Source organism: Leucoraja erinacea, chromosome 31 (genome assembly GCF_028641065.1).
Source record: "Leucoraja erinacea ecotype New England chromosome 31, Leri_hhj_1, whole genome shotgun sequence".
NCBI lineage: Eukaryota > Metazoa > Chordata > Chondrichthyes > Rajiformes > Rajidae > Leucoraja > Leucoraja erinaceus.
Window position 1 is genome coordinate 21,307,113 of NC_073407.1, and position 19,835 is coordinate 21,326,947.

At 47.7% G+C, this 19,835-nt stretch overlaps 1 protein-coding gene across 1 annotated transcript in view; it reads left to right on the forward strand.

Moving 5' to 3' along the window:
- adamts13 (ADAM metallopeptidase with thrombospondin type 1 motif, 13) overlaps positions 1-19,835 on the forward strand; it is a 55,458-nt gene that overhangs the window by 27,553 nt on the left and 8,070 nt on the right. Inside the window, exons 14-25 of the mRNA XM_055660285.1 lie at positions 275-395; positions 3,403-3,483; positions 5,256-5,437; positions 7,170-7,305; positions 8,233-8,362; positions 9,017-9,196; positions 10,143-10,347; positions 11,536-11,665; positions 14,255-14,384; positions 15,478-15,657; positions 16,693-16,869; positions 18,177-18,378. Coding sequence (XP_055516260.1) covers positions 275-395; positions 3,403-3,483; positions 5,256-5,437; positions 7,170-7,305; positions 8,233-8,362; positions 9,017-9,196; positions 10,143-10,347; positions 11,536-11,665; positions 14,255-14,384; positions 15,478-15,657; positions 16,693-16,869; positions 18,177-18,378 — 1,854 coding nt within the window. The remainder of the gene's footprint in view (positions 1-274; positions 396-3,402; positions 3,484-5,255; positions 5,438-7,169; positions 7,306-8,232; positions 8,363-9,016; positions 9,197-10,142; positions 10,348-11,535; positions 11,666-14,254; positions 14,385-15,477; positions 15,658-16,692; positions 16,870-18,176; positions 18,379-19,835) is intronic.

Below are 19,835 nucleotides of genomic sequence, written 5' to 3' on the forward strand. Positions count from 1 at the left end.
CTCCTCTCTCTCCTCACTCTCTCTCTCCTCTCTCTCCCTCCCCCTCTCTCTCTCTCTCTCTCTCTTCTCTCTCTCTCTCTCTCTCTCTCTCTCTCTCTCTCCCCCCTCTCTCTCCTCTCTCTCTCTCTCTGCTCTCTCTCTCTCTCTCCCTCTCTCTCTCCCTCTCCCCCTCGCTCTCCCTCGCTCTCTGTGTCATTTACCCAATTGTCTTCAGTGTTATTTTGCTGATTGAGGGCAGTTTTTTCCTGTGTTGTTGGTTTTGTTTTGCTCGTAGGTGTTCGGCTGCGATGGAAGGATGGACTCTGGCCAGATGTGGGACAGCTGCAGGGTTTGTGGTGGTGACAACTCCAGATGCCAGAAGATGGTTGGCTCCTACACGGAGGGCACTGTCCAGGGTAACTAGGACTCGGGAGGAAGCTTTGTAGCACCGGTTAAAGCTGCGGAATACTGTTGTTTCCTCATTAGATTGGAAGCTCCACAGATACGCATCAGAGCCCAAGGCCTTGCATTCATCTCTTGGTCTATGCTGTGCCCACATGAATTTACTTTAGTTTAGACTTTAGAGATATAGCATGGAAACAGGCCCTTCGGCCGAACGAGTCCGTTCTGGCCATGATCAGTACACTAACACTATCCGACACACACACACACTAGGGACAATTTACAATTTTACCAAAGCCAATTAACCTACAAACCTGTGCGTCTTCGGAGTGTGGGAGTAATCCGGAGCATGCGGTCACAGGGAGAATGTACAAACTCCGTACAGACAGCACTCGTAGTCGGGATCGAACCGGTGTGTCTGGCGCTGTAAGGCAGCAACTCTACCGCTGTGCTGCCCTAAATTTAGTTTAGTTTAGTTTATAGTCACGTGTACCGAGGTACAGTGCAAAGCTTTTGTTGCGTGCTAACCAGTCAGTGGAAAGACAGTACATGATTACAATCAAGCCATCCACAGTGATATACATACATGATAAAGGGAATGAAATGAATAGCGTTTAGCGCCAGATGAAGTCAGTAAAGTTCAATCAAAGATAGTCGATAGCAGTGCAGTAATGTTCTCTAGTTGTGGTAGGATGGTTCGGTTGCCTGATAACAGCTGGGAAGAAACTGTCCCTGAATCTGGAGTTGTGTGTTTTCACACTTCTACACCTTTTGCCAGATGGGAGACGGGTGAAGAGGTAGAATGGCCGAGGTGCAACTTGTCCTTGATTATGCTGCTGGCCTTGCTGAGGTAGCATGAGGTGCAAATGGAGTCAATGGGATGGATGCTGGTTTTTAATTTAGTTTAGTTTAGAGATACAGTGCGGAAACGGGCCCTTCGGCCCACCGAGTCTGCGCCGACCAGCGATCCCCTCATATTAACACTATCCTACACACACTAGGGACAATTTTTACATTTACCTAGCCAATTAACCTACAAACCTGTACGTCTTTGGAGTGTGGGAGGAAAGCGAAGATCTCAGAGAAAACCCACGCAGGTCACGTGGAGAACGTGCAAACTCCGTACAGACAGCACCAGTAGTTGAGATCGAATCTGGGTCTCCAGCGCTGCAAGCGCTGTGAGGCAGCAACTCTACCGCTGCGCCACCGTGCCGTCCTTAGTTTGTGGTCTTGGAATGGGGCTGTTCCCAAACCGTGCTGTCATGCATCTCGCGAGAACCAAACCTCGAGGGCAGCTGACCATCAGGTGATGGGGGCCAACACTCCCCTCCCTCATCCAACCCAATCCTTACGGCATAGAGTATACAGACAGGGATTGCAACAGGAATCAATTGATGGCAAGCATGAGCAGGAAGACAGCAGATGTAGGTCACCAAGCCCCTTGAGTCTGTGCTCAGTTCGTGTACGGCTGATTTATTTCCCTTTGCCAAGTAACGGCAGTGTGGTGATTAAGTCACAGGCTGATATGCGGGGACGTGCACTATTAATCTGCAGGCACATGTTCAGCAGCGAGAGAGAATTTAAGATCACATTAATAAATCAGGAAGAAAAACATAGGCACGGTGTTGCTGACTGAGAAACTCTCTGCTCGCTGTGCAGCACTTCTCTTGTTCACTGAGGTCGGTCAGGTGAAGGAAGTCTGTGCACTCACCACGTCTGGTCTCTCTGCACACCAGGCATTGCACCTCCAGTGTCACTCCACCCGCTCCAGTCTCCCTCATCCCTCATCTACACCCTCCCTCATCCTCCACCCCCTCACATCCCTCCACCCCTCCGCACCCTCCCTCATCCTTGTAGTTCCTCCCTCATCCCTCCATCGCCTCTCCATCCCTCCCTCCATCCGTGTAGTTCCTCCCCTCTCCATCCCTCCATCCCCCATCCCCTCTACACCCCTCTGCACCCTCCCTCATCCTTGTAGTTCCTCCCTCATCCCTCCATCCCCTCTCCATCCCTCCACTCTCCCTCATCCCTCCACCTCCTCCACCCTCCCCACTTATCGCTCCACCCCTCTCTCCACCCTTTCTCATCCCTCCACCCTCCCTCGTCCCTCCACCCCACCACCCTCCATCCTACAAGACCTCAACAGCGGACCAGGCGGACGAAGCTATCTTGAACACAACGGCTGTGAAGGCGGCAACAGATCTACCAGCGTCAATCGTCTGGGTTCCCTTGCAATTGGAATGAGTGGATTGATTTGTGAAGGACCGTGAGCTTCTTGGAATGCAACATCAAGTACACGTTAAACACACACACACACGCACACACCCAGGCATCTTCGTTCTGTGAGCTGCAAAGCCAGGATTGGACTCACAAGTCATGCACGTTGTCCTGCATCAAATCCAGGACAAACAGACTCAGGAATAGTTGCTTTCCGAGAATTATAACTACTATAAATTCAAATTCACACATGCACTGACTACACCGCCCAACACGGACTTCCATCTGTATATATGTATATATATATGTAGCGCCGCAGAATTTGTGCACCCATTCCAACCCCCATCTCCCTTCTGTTTTTTGTTTTTTCTGTTTCTTGTTTTTTTGTGCTAAATTGTATGTATGCACTGAGTACGAGCAGCTTTCAGTTTCACTGTACATGTATAGTGACAATAAATGGCATATCTATCTATCTATCTATCTATAACTATCTAAGCCGCCTGAGAGTCCATAAAAACAACAGAACATAGACCACCATCCTCGAGCTCGAGGGATAGCCACGACGACCCCCCCCCCCTCCACAGCCCCTCATCCCTACAACTCCATCCACCCTCTCGCATCTCTGCCACCACCTCACCCTCCCTCTTCAGCTGATTCAATCCTCTTGCACGTTACAGAAATGCCACCTTCACTGAGCGCCCGTGAGCTCTTCTAATTGAAGCAAGGTTTGCTGGCTCTCCAGTTCGTGGGCCTCGCTGCTCGCAACAGTGCGCAGATGATAATTAATTTACTTTTGATTTGCAGAGTATGTCACTTTCCTGACGATCCCACCACATTCCACAAATGTCCGCGTTTCCAACACCCAGGCTGTATTCTCTCATCTAGGTAAGTTATTGATGAAAGGTTATTGAATGGCCTTTATCAGTTAGGGCATTGGGTATAGACGGTAGATACAAAATGCTGGAGGAACTCAGCTGGTGAGGCAGCATCTATGGAGAGAAGGAATAGGCGACGAAACGTCGCCTATTCCTTCTCTCCATAGATGCCGCCTCACCAGCTGAGTTTCTCCAGCATTTTGTATCAACCTTCGATTTTACCAGCTTCTGCAGTTCTTTCTTAAACTAAATATTGAGTATAGAAGTTAGGGCATTATGTTTAATTGTGCAACATGCTGGTGTACCACAGTTGTGGAGTATTGCGTTCAGCTGTGGTCACCCTGGAGATAGTATGGATGTCATTGAGCTAGCAAGTGTACTGGGAATGTTTACAAGGATGTTGCCAGGAATTGAGGGGCTGAGCTACAGGGAAAGGTTGGATTCAGGCTAGGACCTTATTCCTTGGAGCGCAGGAGGCTGAGGGGTGACCTTAGAGAGGAGTATAAAATAATGAGGGGAATAGATCGAGTGAATGCATATAGTCTTTTACCAAAAGTCTTTTATCAAAAACACAATGACATAGGTTTAGGGTGAGGTGGCGAGAATTATTACGAAGCTGAGATGCAACCTTTTCACTCAAAGAGGGGTGGGGGGTGGGAGATTGCAACCTTCACGTGGTCCACCCTGTTTCAACGAATGCAATCGAATGCAATCAACAGAAGATCTAACAGAACAAGTTGTCTTACAACTTTAGGCTGTGCACGCCATACGCAAGAAGAAGAGAGAGGTGGGTGTATGGAGTTAATGTTGGCTTTGCTAATGTGGCCTTGTCCACTTCCTGTTATTAAGTATGTTTTCAAAACGGACCACCATTTTATCCTCTTTTTTTAAAATTCAGAGACCAGGGCCGTAATCTGTCCTGGGCAGTGATTGAGAACAGAGGAGGAACATAATAACCCAGTGGTTATGTCATTCCCATATAAGTTTTGATGGTGAAATGGTAAACCTACTTATATAAAAGAGATATAGGAAGCTTGGAGTGTAGCTTTTGCGAATTGGAGATACACACAAAGTGCCGGGGGAACTCAGCAGGTCAGGCAGTGGCTCTGGAGAAAAAGGATGGGTGGCGTTTCCGGTCGGGACCTTTCTTCAGACGCGAATTGGAATCCTATTGGATCAGACTAGGTGGGAAAGGAGTGGACAAAGCTTCCATCTTCACTATCTCCGTGACCTTCTCCTGCTCTTCAACCTCTCCTCCAGAACCCACTTTTATCAACTGAGTTTAAAACTGGATTCTCTCTCTCTCCGTCTCCCCGAACCTCTACACAGCTCTTTCTTTAAGATGCTTTTTGAAACCGTTGTTTCTTTTACCAAGATTTTAGGCCCAATGTTTTAGTACATAATCCAGTGTCAAAAATTGCATTTCCATGGAGTTGGGTTTCAGTACTCAGTTTAGTTTATTGTCACGTGTACCGAGGTACAGTGAAAAGCTTTTGTTGCGTGCTAACCAGTCAGCGGAAAGTCCCTACATGATTACAATCGAGTCGTTTACAGTGTACAGACACGTGATAAGGGAATACTGGAGAAACTCAGTGGGTGAGGCAGCATCTATGAAGCGAATAAAATTCCTTCCCTTCACAGATGCTGCCTCACCCACTGAGTTTCTTCAGCATTTTTGTCTACCTTCGATTTCTCCAGCATCTGCAGTTCTTTCTTAAACATGATAAGGGAATAACGTTTAGTGCAAGGCAAGTGTTATATAAATGGAGGTTTTTATTGCAGGGGTGAAGGTTAACGGGCAGTATGTTGTTGCTGGTGCCAAGAAGCTTTCGCTCAACACATCATATCCCAGCAACCTGGAGGACAATAGAGTTGTGTACAGGTTGTATCTGACCCAGCAGAACCTGCCGGCCTCTGAGGAGGTCATCATCCATGGACCCACACGTGAAGCCATTGAAGTACAGGTGAGGCGGGGAGAAAATAACTTCATTCGGAAATGGCTCCCAATGCTTTATTTGTAATGGGAATATGGAAATGCACAACACAGCTTCTGCAGTTCTGTGCCTTCATCCCACTCATTGAATTACTCCAGCACTTTGTGCTTTGGTCAAGATTCCAACAACTGCAGTTCCTTCAAAGATAGACACAAAATGCTGGAGTAACTCAGCGGGACAGGCAGCATTTGTGGAGAGAAGGAATGGGGTGACGTTTCGTGTCGAGACCCTTCTCTGGTTCCTTGTTTGGTTTAGTTTAGAGATACAGTGCAGAAACAGGCCCATGCCGACCAGCGATGCCCGCGCACTAACACCATCCTACACACACTAGGAGCAATTTACAATTTTACCAAAGCCAATTAGCGTACCATCTTCGAAGGAACTGCAGATGTTGGAATCTTGATCAAAGCACAAAGTGCTGTAGTAATTCAGCAAGTGGGATGAAGGCACAGAACTGCAGAACTGTACGCCTTTGGAGTGTGGGAAGAAACTGGAGCTCCCTGAGAAAACCCACGCAGGTAACAGGGAGAACGTACAAACTTCGTACAGACAGGACCCATAGTCGGGATCGAAGCCGGGTCTCTGGCGGTGTAAGGCACCAACGCCATTTTGTCTTCCTTGTGTCATCATTTATTTTCATAGTTCAAATTAGGATCGGGGCTGTCCATATATTTTGTAGAAGGTGTGGTGTCGAACAAAGCCTCCCTAATTATTTATTGTAGACAGTTTTTAAATTATAATTGAAGGCCTGGTGGTGAGCCTGTCCAAGGAAGGTTTAATCAACGATAAAGTTACGATGCAAGCCTGTTGTTTCTATTAACTGTGATAAAGATGGCTAGTTTTGTAATTAGGTGAGCAGATGCTACATCAGAATAGGCAGCAATGCTTCGTGAAAACCAGTGGCGAGAGTATACATTATTGATTAAACCTGCTGTAAAATTAATGAGCTGTGCACATCAATATGTTAATGCATATGAGGAGAGTAACTGTGTGAGAATCAGGAGAAGCAAATTCTAAACCCAAAGATCAACAGTCTACCACATTGCAAATTGCAGCAACAGCCCATACAAAGAGCTTTTAGTTTAGTTTATCGTCACGTGTACCGAGGTACAGTGGAAAGCTTTTGTTTCGTGCTATCCAGTCAGCGGAACGACAATACATGATTACAATCGATCCATTTACAGTGTACAGATACATGATAATGGAATAACGTTTAGTGCAAGGTAAAGGTAGCAAAGTTCGATCAAGTATAGTCTGCTGTTCACCAAAGAGGTAGATAGTAGTTCAGCACTGCTCTCTGGATGTGGTAGGATGATTCGGTTGCCTGATAACAGCTGAGAAGAAACCGTCCCTGAATCTGGAGGTGTGTGTTTTCACACTTCTGTACCTTTTGCCTGAGGGGACAAGAGGGAGTGGCCGGGGGTGCGACTCGACCTTGATTAAGCTTCTGGCCTCGCCGAATGGAATTTTTATCTGGCCCACAGCTTGTTGAACAAATCTCAGTAGCATTACTGAGGGAGGGCCACAGAGGGGCAGTGCTGAGGAAGGGCCGTAATGTTAGTGGGCATTAGGAAGGGCTGTCATCTTCGAAGTGCTGCAAGGGGCTTCCACATCTCATGTTATTCTGTTAAATGTACCATTTATAGAGTTGTATCTGGACTCTCCAAATATCCTTAAAATGACCCATAATTTGTTTCCTCAGGTGTACCGGAAATATGGGAAGCAATATGGAGATGTTGTGAATCCCAACATCACTTACAGCCTCTACGTGCCCAAGCGAGGTTATTACTATGACTGGCTCCCAGTTACAGGGGCATGTTCAACAACATGTGGGCCAGGTCAGGACGCCATTAACATTCATACTGAAGGGCTTATTATTGCAAAGATATTAAGCAGAGATGACAATAATTATTGTGTAGGAAGGAACTGCAGGTGCTGGTTTAAACTGCATATAGACACAAAATGCTGGAGTAACTCAGAGGGACAGGCAGCATCTCTAGAGAGACGAGACCCTTCTTCAGACTGAAAGCCCAGATTCCCCACACCTCAAATTCTTCCACTCCAGCAACAACCACAAACATTTTCTTTATTTCCTCAAACGTTCTTCTATCCTCCATGCGATGTGGTGTCTTGAGTGTAGTCTTGGAGCCATCTATCGGGTATAGTCAGGTTTAATTAGAGTACACTTTACTCAATTGTACAGAGCTGTTACTTATTCAGCGATATAAGGATTCAACTACAAAAGGACACAAAGTGCTGGAGTAAATCAGCAGCTCAGGCAGAATCTCTGGAGAAAATGGATCGGTGGAGTTTTGGCTCAAAACCCGAGACGTCATCGATCCATGTTCTCCACAAATGCTCAGTGTGTGGAGTTTGCACGTTCTCCCTGTGACCATTTGGATTTTCTCCGGATCATCTGGTTTCCTCCCACATTCCAGACGTGCAGGTTTGTAGGTTAATTGGCTTCTGTAAATCGTCCCTAGTGTGTAGGATAGAGCTAGTGTGAGGGTGATCACTAGTCGGCATGGACTCGGTGGGCCAAAGGGCCCGATTCTATGCTATATCTCTGAAACTAAAACTACAAATCCTTTTGTGTATTAACCAGCATCTGCAGTTCTTTGTTTCTACAAGGATTAAACCTTACATACAGCAATGTCACTATATGTCACTCGTAAGCCTGTACAAATGTTCAACCTTCCTAAGTGACCAAATATTTGAAGATCTGAGTGACTGTGGACATTATGGTATGTTGTACACTGCTGCAGGATCTACAAGAGTCCATTACGTGTGCAGAGACCAGAGCTCTGAGCAAGAGGTGGCACTACAGCACTGCTCCCAGTCAGTGAGGCCAGCAGATAGGTTGGAAACTTGCAACATCGCATCGTGTCTCCCTTGGTAAGGCAGGGAAATCTCCACAAACTGCTATTTTCTCTCCCTTCACTTGAATGTGCAGATTCTCATTACGATCTACAGGCACTGTTATGTGGGCCCCACACACACACACACACACTGACCCTGACTGGGCTACAGGACACACACACACACACACACACACACACACACACACCCACACACACACACACACACTGATCCTCACTGGGGTCACACACACACACACACTGACCCTCACTGACCCACACACCACTCACTGGGGTACAGGTCACACACACACACTCACACTCTGACCCTCACCCCTCACTGGGGTACAGGTCACACACACACACACACACACACACACACACACACACACACTGACCCTCCCCCCTCACTGGGGTACAGGTCACACACACACACACACACACACTGACCCTCACTGGGGTGCAGGTCCCACACACACACTGATCTTAATCTTCCCTGCACTTAGGAAAAGTCCAGACTTTCTCATTCATCTCAAAGCCCTGAATTGCCTCAGTTGCATGAAGAAATTCTCCTGCCCTTCCTCAACTTTCTGAACCATCGAGATCGATGTTCCCGTGTTGGCCCTTTGTCATGAGTGGGATACGCTGTGCAGTCGCAGAACCTCTCCCTACTCTTATTCCGGACCCACAGGTGGGAGGTGGGCGAGTTTGGTGCGTGCAACGCCTCATGTGGCGGTGGACAGCGGGAAAGGGACGTTCGTTGCCTGAAGCAGGAGGCACTGGAGACGCAGTGGAACCCTGACACCGACTGTGCTGACTCTCCCAGGCCCCAGTCAATGGAAAGGTGCAACGAACACGGCTGCCCCGTCAGGTACATGATTCACACCTGTAAACTGTGGCGAGGAGGCACAGTAAAGACACCGTGACATTCACAGTGTACAGATACAGGATAAAGGGAATAACGTTTGGTGTAAGAGAAAAGACCCGAACAAAGATAGTCCGCGGGTCTCCAATGAAACATAGAAAATATGTGCAGGAGTAGAGGCCATTCGGCCCTTCGAGCCTGCACCGCCATTCATTATGATCATGGCTGATCATCCAACTAAGTATCCCATCCCTGCCTTCTCTCCATACCCCCTGATCCCTTTAGCCACAAGGGCCACATCTAACTCCCTCTTAAATATAGCCAATGAACTGGCCTCAACTACCTTCTGTGGCAGAGAATTCCAGAGATTCACCACTCTCTGTGTGAAAAATGTTTTTCTCATCTCGGTCCTAAACGATTTCCCCCTTATCCTTAAACTGTGACCCCTTATTCTGGACTTCCCCAACATCGGGAACAATCTTCCTGCATCTAGCCTGTCCAATCCCTTAAGAATTTTGTAAGTTTCTATAAGATCCCCCCTCAATCTTCTAAATTCTAGCGTGTACAAGCCAAGTCTATCCAGTCTTTCTTCATATAAAAGTCCTGACATCCCAGGAATCAGTCTGGTGAACCTTCTCATGTACTCCTTCTATGGCAAGGATGTCTTTCCTCAGATTAGGAGACCAAAACTGTATGCAATACTCCAGGTGTGGTCTCACCAAGACCCTGTACAACTGCAGTAGAACCTCCCTGCTCCTATACTCAAATCCTTTTGCTATGAATGCTAACATACCATTCGCTTTCTTCACTGAAGTAGATAGTGGTGCAGGGTTTGTTCTCTAGTTGTCGGTGTAGGATGGGCCAAACAAGACTCTGGCCGTAGGGTTTGAGGAAGCAGCCTGTTCAATGAGCTGCTGAGCTAGCCAGTGTTCTTGCTCCTTGGTCACTGCAGGTGGAATGTTTGGGAGACGAGTGTCTGCTCTGTGTCGTGTGGAGTTGGAACTGTTGGGCGGTCAGTTACCTGTGTCCAGTTCATCAACGGCGCGGACGTGGAAGTGAACCGGACACAGTGTCCGGCAGAAACCCAGCCCCTGGGCATCACTCCGTGCATTGTCAGCATCTGCCCCTTCGTGCTGGATCAAGTACCCTGGTCTGAGGTAAATGCCCAGCAACTCCCTGTGTGAGTGAATGCCTGCGTAACCACGTGTCCATTTTGTACAAGCATGTATTTCCTTCAGAGCTTCCAATACCTTAACGATGACCGGACAGGTTTGTTCAACCTGAGGATTTCATAAGATCATAAGTGATAGGAGCCATTCGGCCCATCAAGTCTACTCCGCCAATCATGGCTGATCTATCTCTCCTAACCCCATTCTCCTGCCTTCTCCCCACAACCTCTGACACCAGTGGGCTTACAGTTTTAACTACAGATTATTAAAGCTAAGAGCCTCACAGCTCCAGGACCGGGTTTCTCATTGAAAGTTTTACAGGTATTGGTGTTCAAAATTAAGGTGAAACTTTCATCACTGGCATGTGAAGGAGAAACCAGGCTGTACTAAAACGGGAAAATAGTCAGAGGGAATTAGAAGATATTACGGAGTTTTATTTTTCAATTGGATTGCTCTAGCTGCTGGCATTTCAAAATATTTATTGAAAAGGTATTTGATAAAGGATCAAGTAACACAGAGGCATGGGGAAAGAGCAGAAGACACAGGGCATTACACTTGGAAGAGATGAGACTCCTCCTAGCAGGTAAAGCAGATCACTTCCAAAAGACGTGGTCTGCATTTATGGAACTATTACAAGCTAAGGTGCAATAATAAGTTAAAATATAAAGGTTACCAGGACCTGGTAATGGGGGGTATATAATAAATTTTTAATAAAAACACGGTTGGTATATCCTTTTTTGCGGAGTTTTGTGTTACAATAGAGCGATTGATTTTCCTTTCTTCCTTTTTTTTTCTTTTCTTTCTAGGGTCTTATTTCTTTTCTTTGCTTCCTTCTCTAATTCCTTCCCTAAGGGGATCTCTTCTCCCAACACTTTCCTGCACCTTCACGATTCTTGCTTACTTTCCTTACTTCTTTTATTTCTATTTTTTTTAAAGCTCAAAAAATGAAGTGGTTACAACATAATGTTATAAGATATATGCGATGTATTAATGTGATTTACTGTACTGCTAATAAAAATAAAATAAAAAAAAAAAAAAAAAAAGACACAGGGCTAATTGCAAAGCAGTTTTAAAGAGCTGGCATAAGAATGATGGGCGGAATCATCTCCTGCACTGTGTCATTGTGTGGATGTCTCTAGCAATGGAGTTTAAAAAAAAAAATGTTTTCTATTTCAGGTGTCCAATCAAGTGAGGAAGGAGATTGGAAAAGTCATGAACGTCACAGCCTTGGCAAGAATGCCGACACAGAGTGACAGTTATCTCTGGGTTCCTATAAAGGGCCCCTGTTCTGTTAGCTGTGGCCAAGGTGAGTGTGCGGTGAGGTTCAGAGTTCAAATGTTTAGGAAGGAACTGCAGATGCTGGAAAATCGAAGGTAGACAAAAATGCTGGAAAAACTCAGCGGGCGAGGCAGCATCTATGGAGCGAAGGAAATAGGCGACGTTTCGGGTCTCGACCCGAAACGTCGCCTATTTCCTTCGCTCCATAGATGCTGCCTCACCCGCTGAATTTCTCCAGCATTTTTAGCTAAATTCAGAGTTCAAGTAATTAGTTTTGTTTGAATCATGTTCCTGGTATTTAAACACTCAGTGTTTATCTTGGGGTAGGGAAGGTGCAGAGATTTAACTGTTGTTGAACTAACTAGTAGAATCCAATACTTTAGTTTTAGTTTTAGAGATACAACGCGGAAACAGGCCCTTCGGCCCACTGAGTCCGCGCCAACCAGAGATCCCCACTCACAAACACTATCCTACACACACTAGGGACAAAATTGACAATTTTACCAAAGCCAAATAACCCACGAACCTGTCCGTCTTTGTAGTGCGAGAGGAAACCAGAGCACCCAGAGAAAACCCACACGGTCACAGGGAAAGCGTACAAATTCTGTACCGAGAGCACCCGTAGTCAGGATTGAACCCGGGCCTCTGGTGCTGCACGGCAACGTTTCTACCGCTGCATCACCGCGCTGCCCACCTCCACATGTGTTGTAAGGAATAGACTTTATCCCAATAGTTCATTCATAATTAAAGTCTGAAGAGCTATCCATGTTTTTCAGGGATGCTGCTTGACCTGTTGAGTTACTCCAGCACTTAGTGCCTTTTTGTTGTGAACCAGCATCTGCAGTTCCTTGTTTCTCCTCTCTAGAAGGCATATTTCCCCAGGCAGTCTGATATCACCATGAGAAAACTCGAATAATGAACTGAAAACATCCAAAGCTGCTTCAGAAAAGCGTAAACTTATCAACATTTGACGTCAAGCCACGTGTCGAGAAATTAGGATTATGACCAAAGGCTTGGTCAAGGAAGTACGGAGCAATGTAAGGGAGGAAAGAGAGGAGTTTAGTGAAGGAATTCTGATGTGCGAGCACTGTGTGGGTCAGCAAGCTGTCTGACCGCAAGACATCGCAGGAAATTCATTCACACCTCTCCCTCTTTCAATCACGCACAACTATAACCTTTTACAGGAATCGATGAAGAGTAATTAAAATGGAGAGATAACCCGAGGCAGTCGGGTCAATTGGCAATCAACTCACTACGTTAGATCAGATCATGTATCTGGGTCTTCCTGATTGGTCTCTGTGGCTGCCCTTTCATCAGAACAAGGAGACACCAGAGGGAGCTCCTCTTCCTTAGTTTGATTGTATTTTATACATTGTTCATATGATCGAGAGTCAAGAGTGTTCAACTGTCTTATGCACTGGGACTGGAACGCTGAAATGCTTACTCTCTGCAGCTATACAGGGCCATTAAATGCAACAACACAACAGATAAATATCTGATAGCTTATCAGTTGTTCTGGGTAAAATAATGCAAGCCAAAGTATGTAGTGCAATCTTAATGCAAAAATCCACAATAGTTTGAGCTGTGGTGGGGTAGTGGTTATGGTTATGCAGGGGGGGTGTTTGATGGGAAGAAGCTGTTTTTTAACGTGGATGTAATGGTTCCCAGGCTCCTGTGCCTTCTTCCCGATGGTAGCTACAAGATGAGAGCATGGCCAGGGTAGTGTGTAGGTCATTGATGATCAAGAGTCAAGAGTCAAGAGTCAATTTAATTGTCATTTGGACCCCTAGAGGTCCAAACGAAATGCCGTTTCTGCAGCCATACATTACACACAAATAGACCCAGACACAACATAATTACATTTTACATAAACATCCATCACATAGCTGTGATGGAAGGCCAAAAAAAACTTATCTCTCCACTGCACTCTCCCCCCCCCCGATGTCAGAGTCAAAGTCAAAGCCCCCGGCTGGCGATGGCGATTGTCCCGCGGCCATTGAAGCCACGCCGGGTGGTGCGAGGTCGCACACCGGGTCTTGGTGTTGGAGCCCCCGGCGTGCGCTCGCAAAGTCCCGCGGCCATTCCAGCCGCGCGGGGCGGTGTAGTGAGGCCCCGCTCCAGGAGCTCTTCAACCCCGCAACACGGGCGGGAGAATTCGCCGTTGCAGGAGCCCCGAAAAGCGGTCTCTCTCCAGGGATCCGCGGGCTCCCGGCGCCGCTGTCCGCAGACCCGCAGCAGCAGCCTCCGACTCAGCAGCGGCATCGGCAGCAGCAGCAGCAGCAGCAGCAGCAGCAGCAGCAGCGCTCCTCCACCGCTCCAACCGCTCCGGACTCGGCCAGCCCCGCGACGGCGACGGTGAGTAGCACCAGAGTCCCCGGCTTCTTCCTGTTGGAGGCCGCTCCTCGTTGCGGCCCCAACGACAACGGAAACCCGACGAGAAAAGGTCGGGTCTCCAGTGCATGATGTTAGTTGCCTTACTGAAGCAGTGTGCTCTGTAGATCCCATTGATGGTGGGGAGGTTCAATACCTGAAGTGGATCAGGCAATGACCAAAACTGAGCATCTTACTCCAAATTGCACAAGATCAGTCCTATATGATAACTGTTTTTGGTTCACAGGAGTATCAGAGATCAGGTACATGTGCATCAATGTTGAGACCAAGAAGGAATCGCAAGAAGAATATTGTGATCAGAGCTTCCAACCTCAGCTGCATTACATGCCATGTGCCAATAAAACATGTCCCCCATGGTAAGTCAGTTCAATATCATCAATTGACACCATTACTCTGCTAGCACTCCTATATCACGTTCTGAAACATCACAGGGAAGCGTGGCTATAAATCAGCTCCCACAGAAGGTAGGGTCTTTGTGCAGAGCATCCTCTCGCTTCAGTATCAAACAATCCCAGGGAATATGCAACATAAGTCAGATACAAAGAACCCTTCAAAGCCACACTACAATTACACACTGTAATGGTAAGATGATATCAAGAGTCATGGAGTCATACAGCATGGAAACAGGCCCCACGGCCCAGCTTGCCCTGCCCACGCCAACCAACATGCCCAATCTACACTGGTCCAACTTGCCTGCTTTTGGCACATATCAAGGTCCTTGCAAACTCAGTCGGCTGAAGGGCCTGTTTCCACGCTGTATCTCTAAACTAAACTAAACTAAAACGATGTTACTGAATGAAGGCACAAACTCATTCAAATGGGCTACGCCTGCTCTTGTTTTCTATGTTCAAAAACGCCACAAGTTAGGTAGAGTAACGCTCTTTCTTGGATCTCCTGTCAAACCCACTCAGAAAGTAACGGTCTAGGATTGGTAAAAGTGACCTTGAAGTTATGAAATAGCTACAAAATCCCAAGTGGTTTCCTATCATTCCTCAGGGAAGGAAATCGGATCTCTTTTGTGAGACTGATCGTATCTGCAGTCCTCTGTCATTATGTCTGACTCCTAACTACCATCTGATGTGACCCAGCAAAGCTCTCCGTTTCTCTTCAGAGATTGCATAGAAGAATTAATTACACATTAAAAATCTGCACCAGCAATCTACATGCCTGTGAATTTGAGCAGGGTGAGCGGCTATTGAGTAAGACCTGAAACCCTGGCTCAGTCCCACTCTCCTTAACCCAGGGTCCTTGATGTTAAGAGTGTTGGATATAACTCTTAGGGCTAACGGAATCAAGGGATATGGGGAGAAAGCAGGAACGGACTGCTGATTTTGGATGATCAGCCATGATCATATTGTATGGCGGTGCTGGCTCGAAGGGCCGAATGACCTACTCCTGCACCTATGTTTATGTGTCACTTTGTACTTACTGTCATTTATTCTTTTAAAGGTGGGAAGTCCATGAGTATGGGCCCTGCAATGTAAGTTGCGGAGGTGGGGTACGCCAGAGGGAAGTGTACTGCGTAAAGAAAGCGAGGTATTTGTACCAAAGGATTCCTCCCTTGGAATGTGGCAACGCTCCAAGACCGATCTCCATGGAGATGTGCAATTCTGATCCCTGTCCTGTAAGGTAACGACCCTTCATCCACGGATAAACCTTTGTGTGCTTTCTCTGTAAGTGAGATTTTGTGTTATTATTATCAAATGGACTTAAACATGAAGGACAGCTGAACATCAAGGCTAAGAATGGCCAACCAAAGACCATTCCTTCAGTATCCAGACACAGATATCTCCAATATCTAATGTTCTGGAGAGAAAAAAAGACACAACATGCTGGAGTAACTGCAGGGCATGTGGTGGCACAGCGGTAGAGTTGCTGCCTTACAGTGCCAGAGACCCATGTTCGATCCTGACTACGGGTGCTGTCTGTACAGAGTTCGTACGTTCTCCCCGTGACCACGTGGGTTTTCTCCGGGTGCTCCAGTTTTCTTCCACATTCAAAAGACATACAGTTTTGTAGGTGGAATGGCTTCGGTAAGAATTGTAAATTGTCCCTAGTGTGTAGGATAATGTTAGTGTAAGGGCGATCGCTGGTTGGCGTGGACTTATTGAGCTAAAGGGCCTGTCTAATAATGTTTTAATATTAATGTTTAATGTTCTATTTGTCACTGTACGTCATATTGTCACTTGCGGGCGGAGCAGCAAGGCAAATTCCTTGTATGTGAATACTTGGCCAATAAACTTATTCATTCTTCCCGTGCTGTATCGCTAGACTAGACTAAACTAAACGGACCAGGCAGCATCTCTGGAGAACATGTACAGGTGACATTTCGGTTTCGTGTCCGCACCTTTCTTCTACCTGACCTGAAAGGTCACCCATCCTTTTTCTTCAAAGATGCTGCCTGGCCCGATGTGTTACTCCAGCACTTTGTATTGATCTTCAATTAATTGCCACACGCCACCGTCTGATAGTTTTTCACTTGAACTACACTGTTTATTATACAGATTTATGTTAAGTTGTTCTTGTATGTCCATCCAACAGTCTGTACCCTGTCTGTTTTCTATCATGCGCTCTGTATGAGCTGGGCCACCGCTTGCCCTGTGCTGGCGTCTGGCCGATTACACTGTTAAGTCTCCCTTGACTCTCCCTACACCTTTTCTGAAGATGGCGGTACAAGTCTGAATCGTGCAGCATGCCATGCGGAGGAGGGGTGAGGCGCAGGCTCCTGTATTGCACAAAGGTACTACCTGACCGAGAAGAGCTGACATCAGACCACGAATGTCTTCACTTGAACCGCCCCGAGGACCTTGAATTTTGCAATCTCCATCCTTGCCCGCCAAGGTTAGTTACCTGTATACACTATAACTCACCTCTTTCTTTGAAGACACTCATTCTCGCTGGGTTATAAATGCAGTGAACAATACAACACAGGAACCAGGCCCTTCAGCCCACTGTATCTGTGCTAACCGCCATCCTAATTTTAACTCATTCCATCTGCCCTTCCATGGTATCTACCCTTCTACTCCCTGCCTGTCCAAATGCCTCTATAAATGCATTTCAAATGTTTCTCCTGTGTTTAGCTTCTTCCACCTCCCCTTGTAATGCATCCAAGCACCTATCGCCAATTTGATGCGAAAACCCTTGCTTCCCAAATCTCCTTCTCTCCTTCCCGTTCTCTCTTTAAACCTGTCCTTGAGTATTTCACATCTCCACCCTGGGGGGGGGAAGATTCTAACCATCTACCCATTCCTATCCCTCTCATGGTTTTATATACTTCTATCAGGTCGCCCCTCAGCTGCAGAGAAAGTTGGGCGGCACGGTGGCCAAGCCATAGAGTTGCTGCTTTACAGCACCAGTGACCCGTGTTCGATCCTGATTATGGGTGCTGACTGTACAGAGTTTGTGCGTGTGGGCTTTCTCCTGGTGCTCCGGATTTCTCCCACACACCAAGGACATACTGCAGAGGTTTTTAGGTTAAATGGCTTGGTATAATTGTAAATTGGCCCTACTGTGCGTAGGATAGTGTAAGTGTGCGGGGATCGTTGGTCTGCGCGGACTCGGTGGGCCAAAGGACCTGTTTCTGCGCTGTATCTCAAAAAAAAACAATCCAAATCCGTCCAATCTCTCGTTAAAGCGAATACCCTCCAATCCAGTAAACGTCCCGTTGAACCTCTCTCTTCTGCACCCTCTCCAAAGCCTCCCCATCCTTCCTGCAGCGTAATGACCAGAAATGCACACAATGCTCCAAACCAACGTTTTACACAGCTGCAGCATGAACTGAGTTGAAGGGAGACTAAATGTCATTGACGGAGGAGTTCTACGGGCATTGATTCTAACAGAGATACAACATCCCTGAGCAATCACTTTCCCATCACAACAAGCAAACCTCAGCCTGATACTGAAGCTCCTGGTTAAAAGGAGGTCTGGACAGCAATGCTCTGTGATCAAGAGGCTGGTTTCAACTAAGCCCTGCATGGATGGACCAGAAATGTAACGTTACTTTGTGTATCAGAGGGATGGGTTGGTTAAAGGAGTTAGGAGGCACAGGTCTCGAAGTGTAACTGTATAGACTCATAGTGAGAGGCAGAGAGGGGAAAGCAGAGGGCTGGAGTGGGGACGCTTTTAATATCTGTGATTCTGGCTGACAGGTGGCAGGTTTCGGAGCCGGGACGGTGCTCTGTGCTCTGTGGGGCCGGTCTGGCGGAGAGGAGGGTGATCTGCGTCCAGCTTCACAACGGGACGGATGTGGAGGTGAAGAGAGGCCGCTGCTCGGGGCAGGAGGAGCCGATGACACTGGTCCCGTGCGTGGTCAGCTGCCCCTTTGGCTGGACTCCCCAGAACTGGTCGGAGGTTAGTGGCCTTGCCCGGGGAGAGGGTGGGCACGGTAACAACATGGGAACACGGCGGGGGCATTCTACGTGCTTGATAACTCATCAATGTAATGTCGCGAATATCTGAAGTCACAGCGTATATCCTTGGAGTAATATCACTTATTCCTAGCATTTATCATTTGCCAACAGTTGCATAATGAGATGAGGAGGAATTTCTTTGGTCGGAAGGTGGTGAATCAGTGGAATTCATTGCCGCAGAAGGCCATGGAGGCCAAGTCAATGGATACAGTATCTTTAAGGCAGAGATAGATTCTTGATTAGTACGGGTGTCAGGGATTATGGGGAGAAGGCAGGAGAATGGGCTTGAGAGGGAAAGCTAGATCAGCCATAATTGAATGGCAGAATAGACTTGATGGGTCTAATGGCCTAATTCTGATCATATCACTTCTCAACTTATGAATCTTTCATTTGAATTAGTGGTCTCTGACATGCAATCTTATTGAACGACAAAAGGAAGTGTACATAAATGATAACCAGCGACATTCCCTGTCTGCTAATAGAGTCCTTGCAAAACATTAAATGAAAGGGGTAGCTAGTAGAGCACCAGTGACCAGGTTATCACCCTGACCTCCGGAGCTGTCTGTGTGGAGTTTTCATGTACTCTCTGCGTTTCTCCCACATCCCAAATATTTGTGTGCTGGTACGCTAACTGGCTACTGTGCGTTTAGATGGTGTTAGACAGGAGCTTTGAAAAGTGGATTGGTGGAGGCTGCTTGTAGGGAATGGGATGGTCGGATTCAGAAGGTGGGAGTGAGAGAGAGTGAATGGTGCGGTAGGGAGAGAGTGGTTGGGTGAGGTTGGGGGGGGAGAGTGAGTGGGTGAGGGTGGGGGAGAGAGTGAATGGTGAGGGTTGGGGGTGGGTGTGGGGGGGTGAGGTTGGGGGGGGAGGTGTGGATGCATGGAGTTGGGGGGGGGGGAAGTGGGTGGGTGAGGGTGGGGGGAGATGGAATGGGGTGAGAGTGGGGGGGAGTGAATGGTGAGGGTGGGGGGGAGAGTGGGTGGGTGATGTTGGGGGGCGAAGTGAATGGGTGGGGGGGGTAGGAGTGGATGGTGATGGTGAGGGGGGGGGGGGGGGGGGGTGTGGGAGGGTGTGGGGGGGGGGGAGAGTGAAATGGTGAGGGTGGGGGGGGAGTGGGTGGGTGAGGGTGGGGGGGAGAGTGAATGGTGAGGGTGGGGGGGAAGTGTGATGGGGTGAGAGTGGGGGGAGTGAATGGTGAGGGTGGGGGGGGGGGGGGATGGTGAATGGTGAGGGTGGGGGGGGGGGGGGTGGGTGGGTGAGGGTGGGGGGGGGGGGAGAGGTGAATGGTGAGGGTAGGGGGGGAGTGGGTGGGTGAGGGTGGGGGGGGGGAGAGTGAATGGTGAGGGTGGGGGGGGAGTGAATGATGAGGATGGGGGGGGAGTGGATGGGTGTGGGTG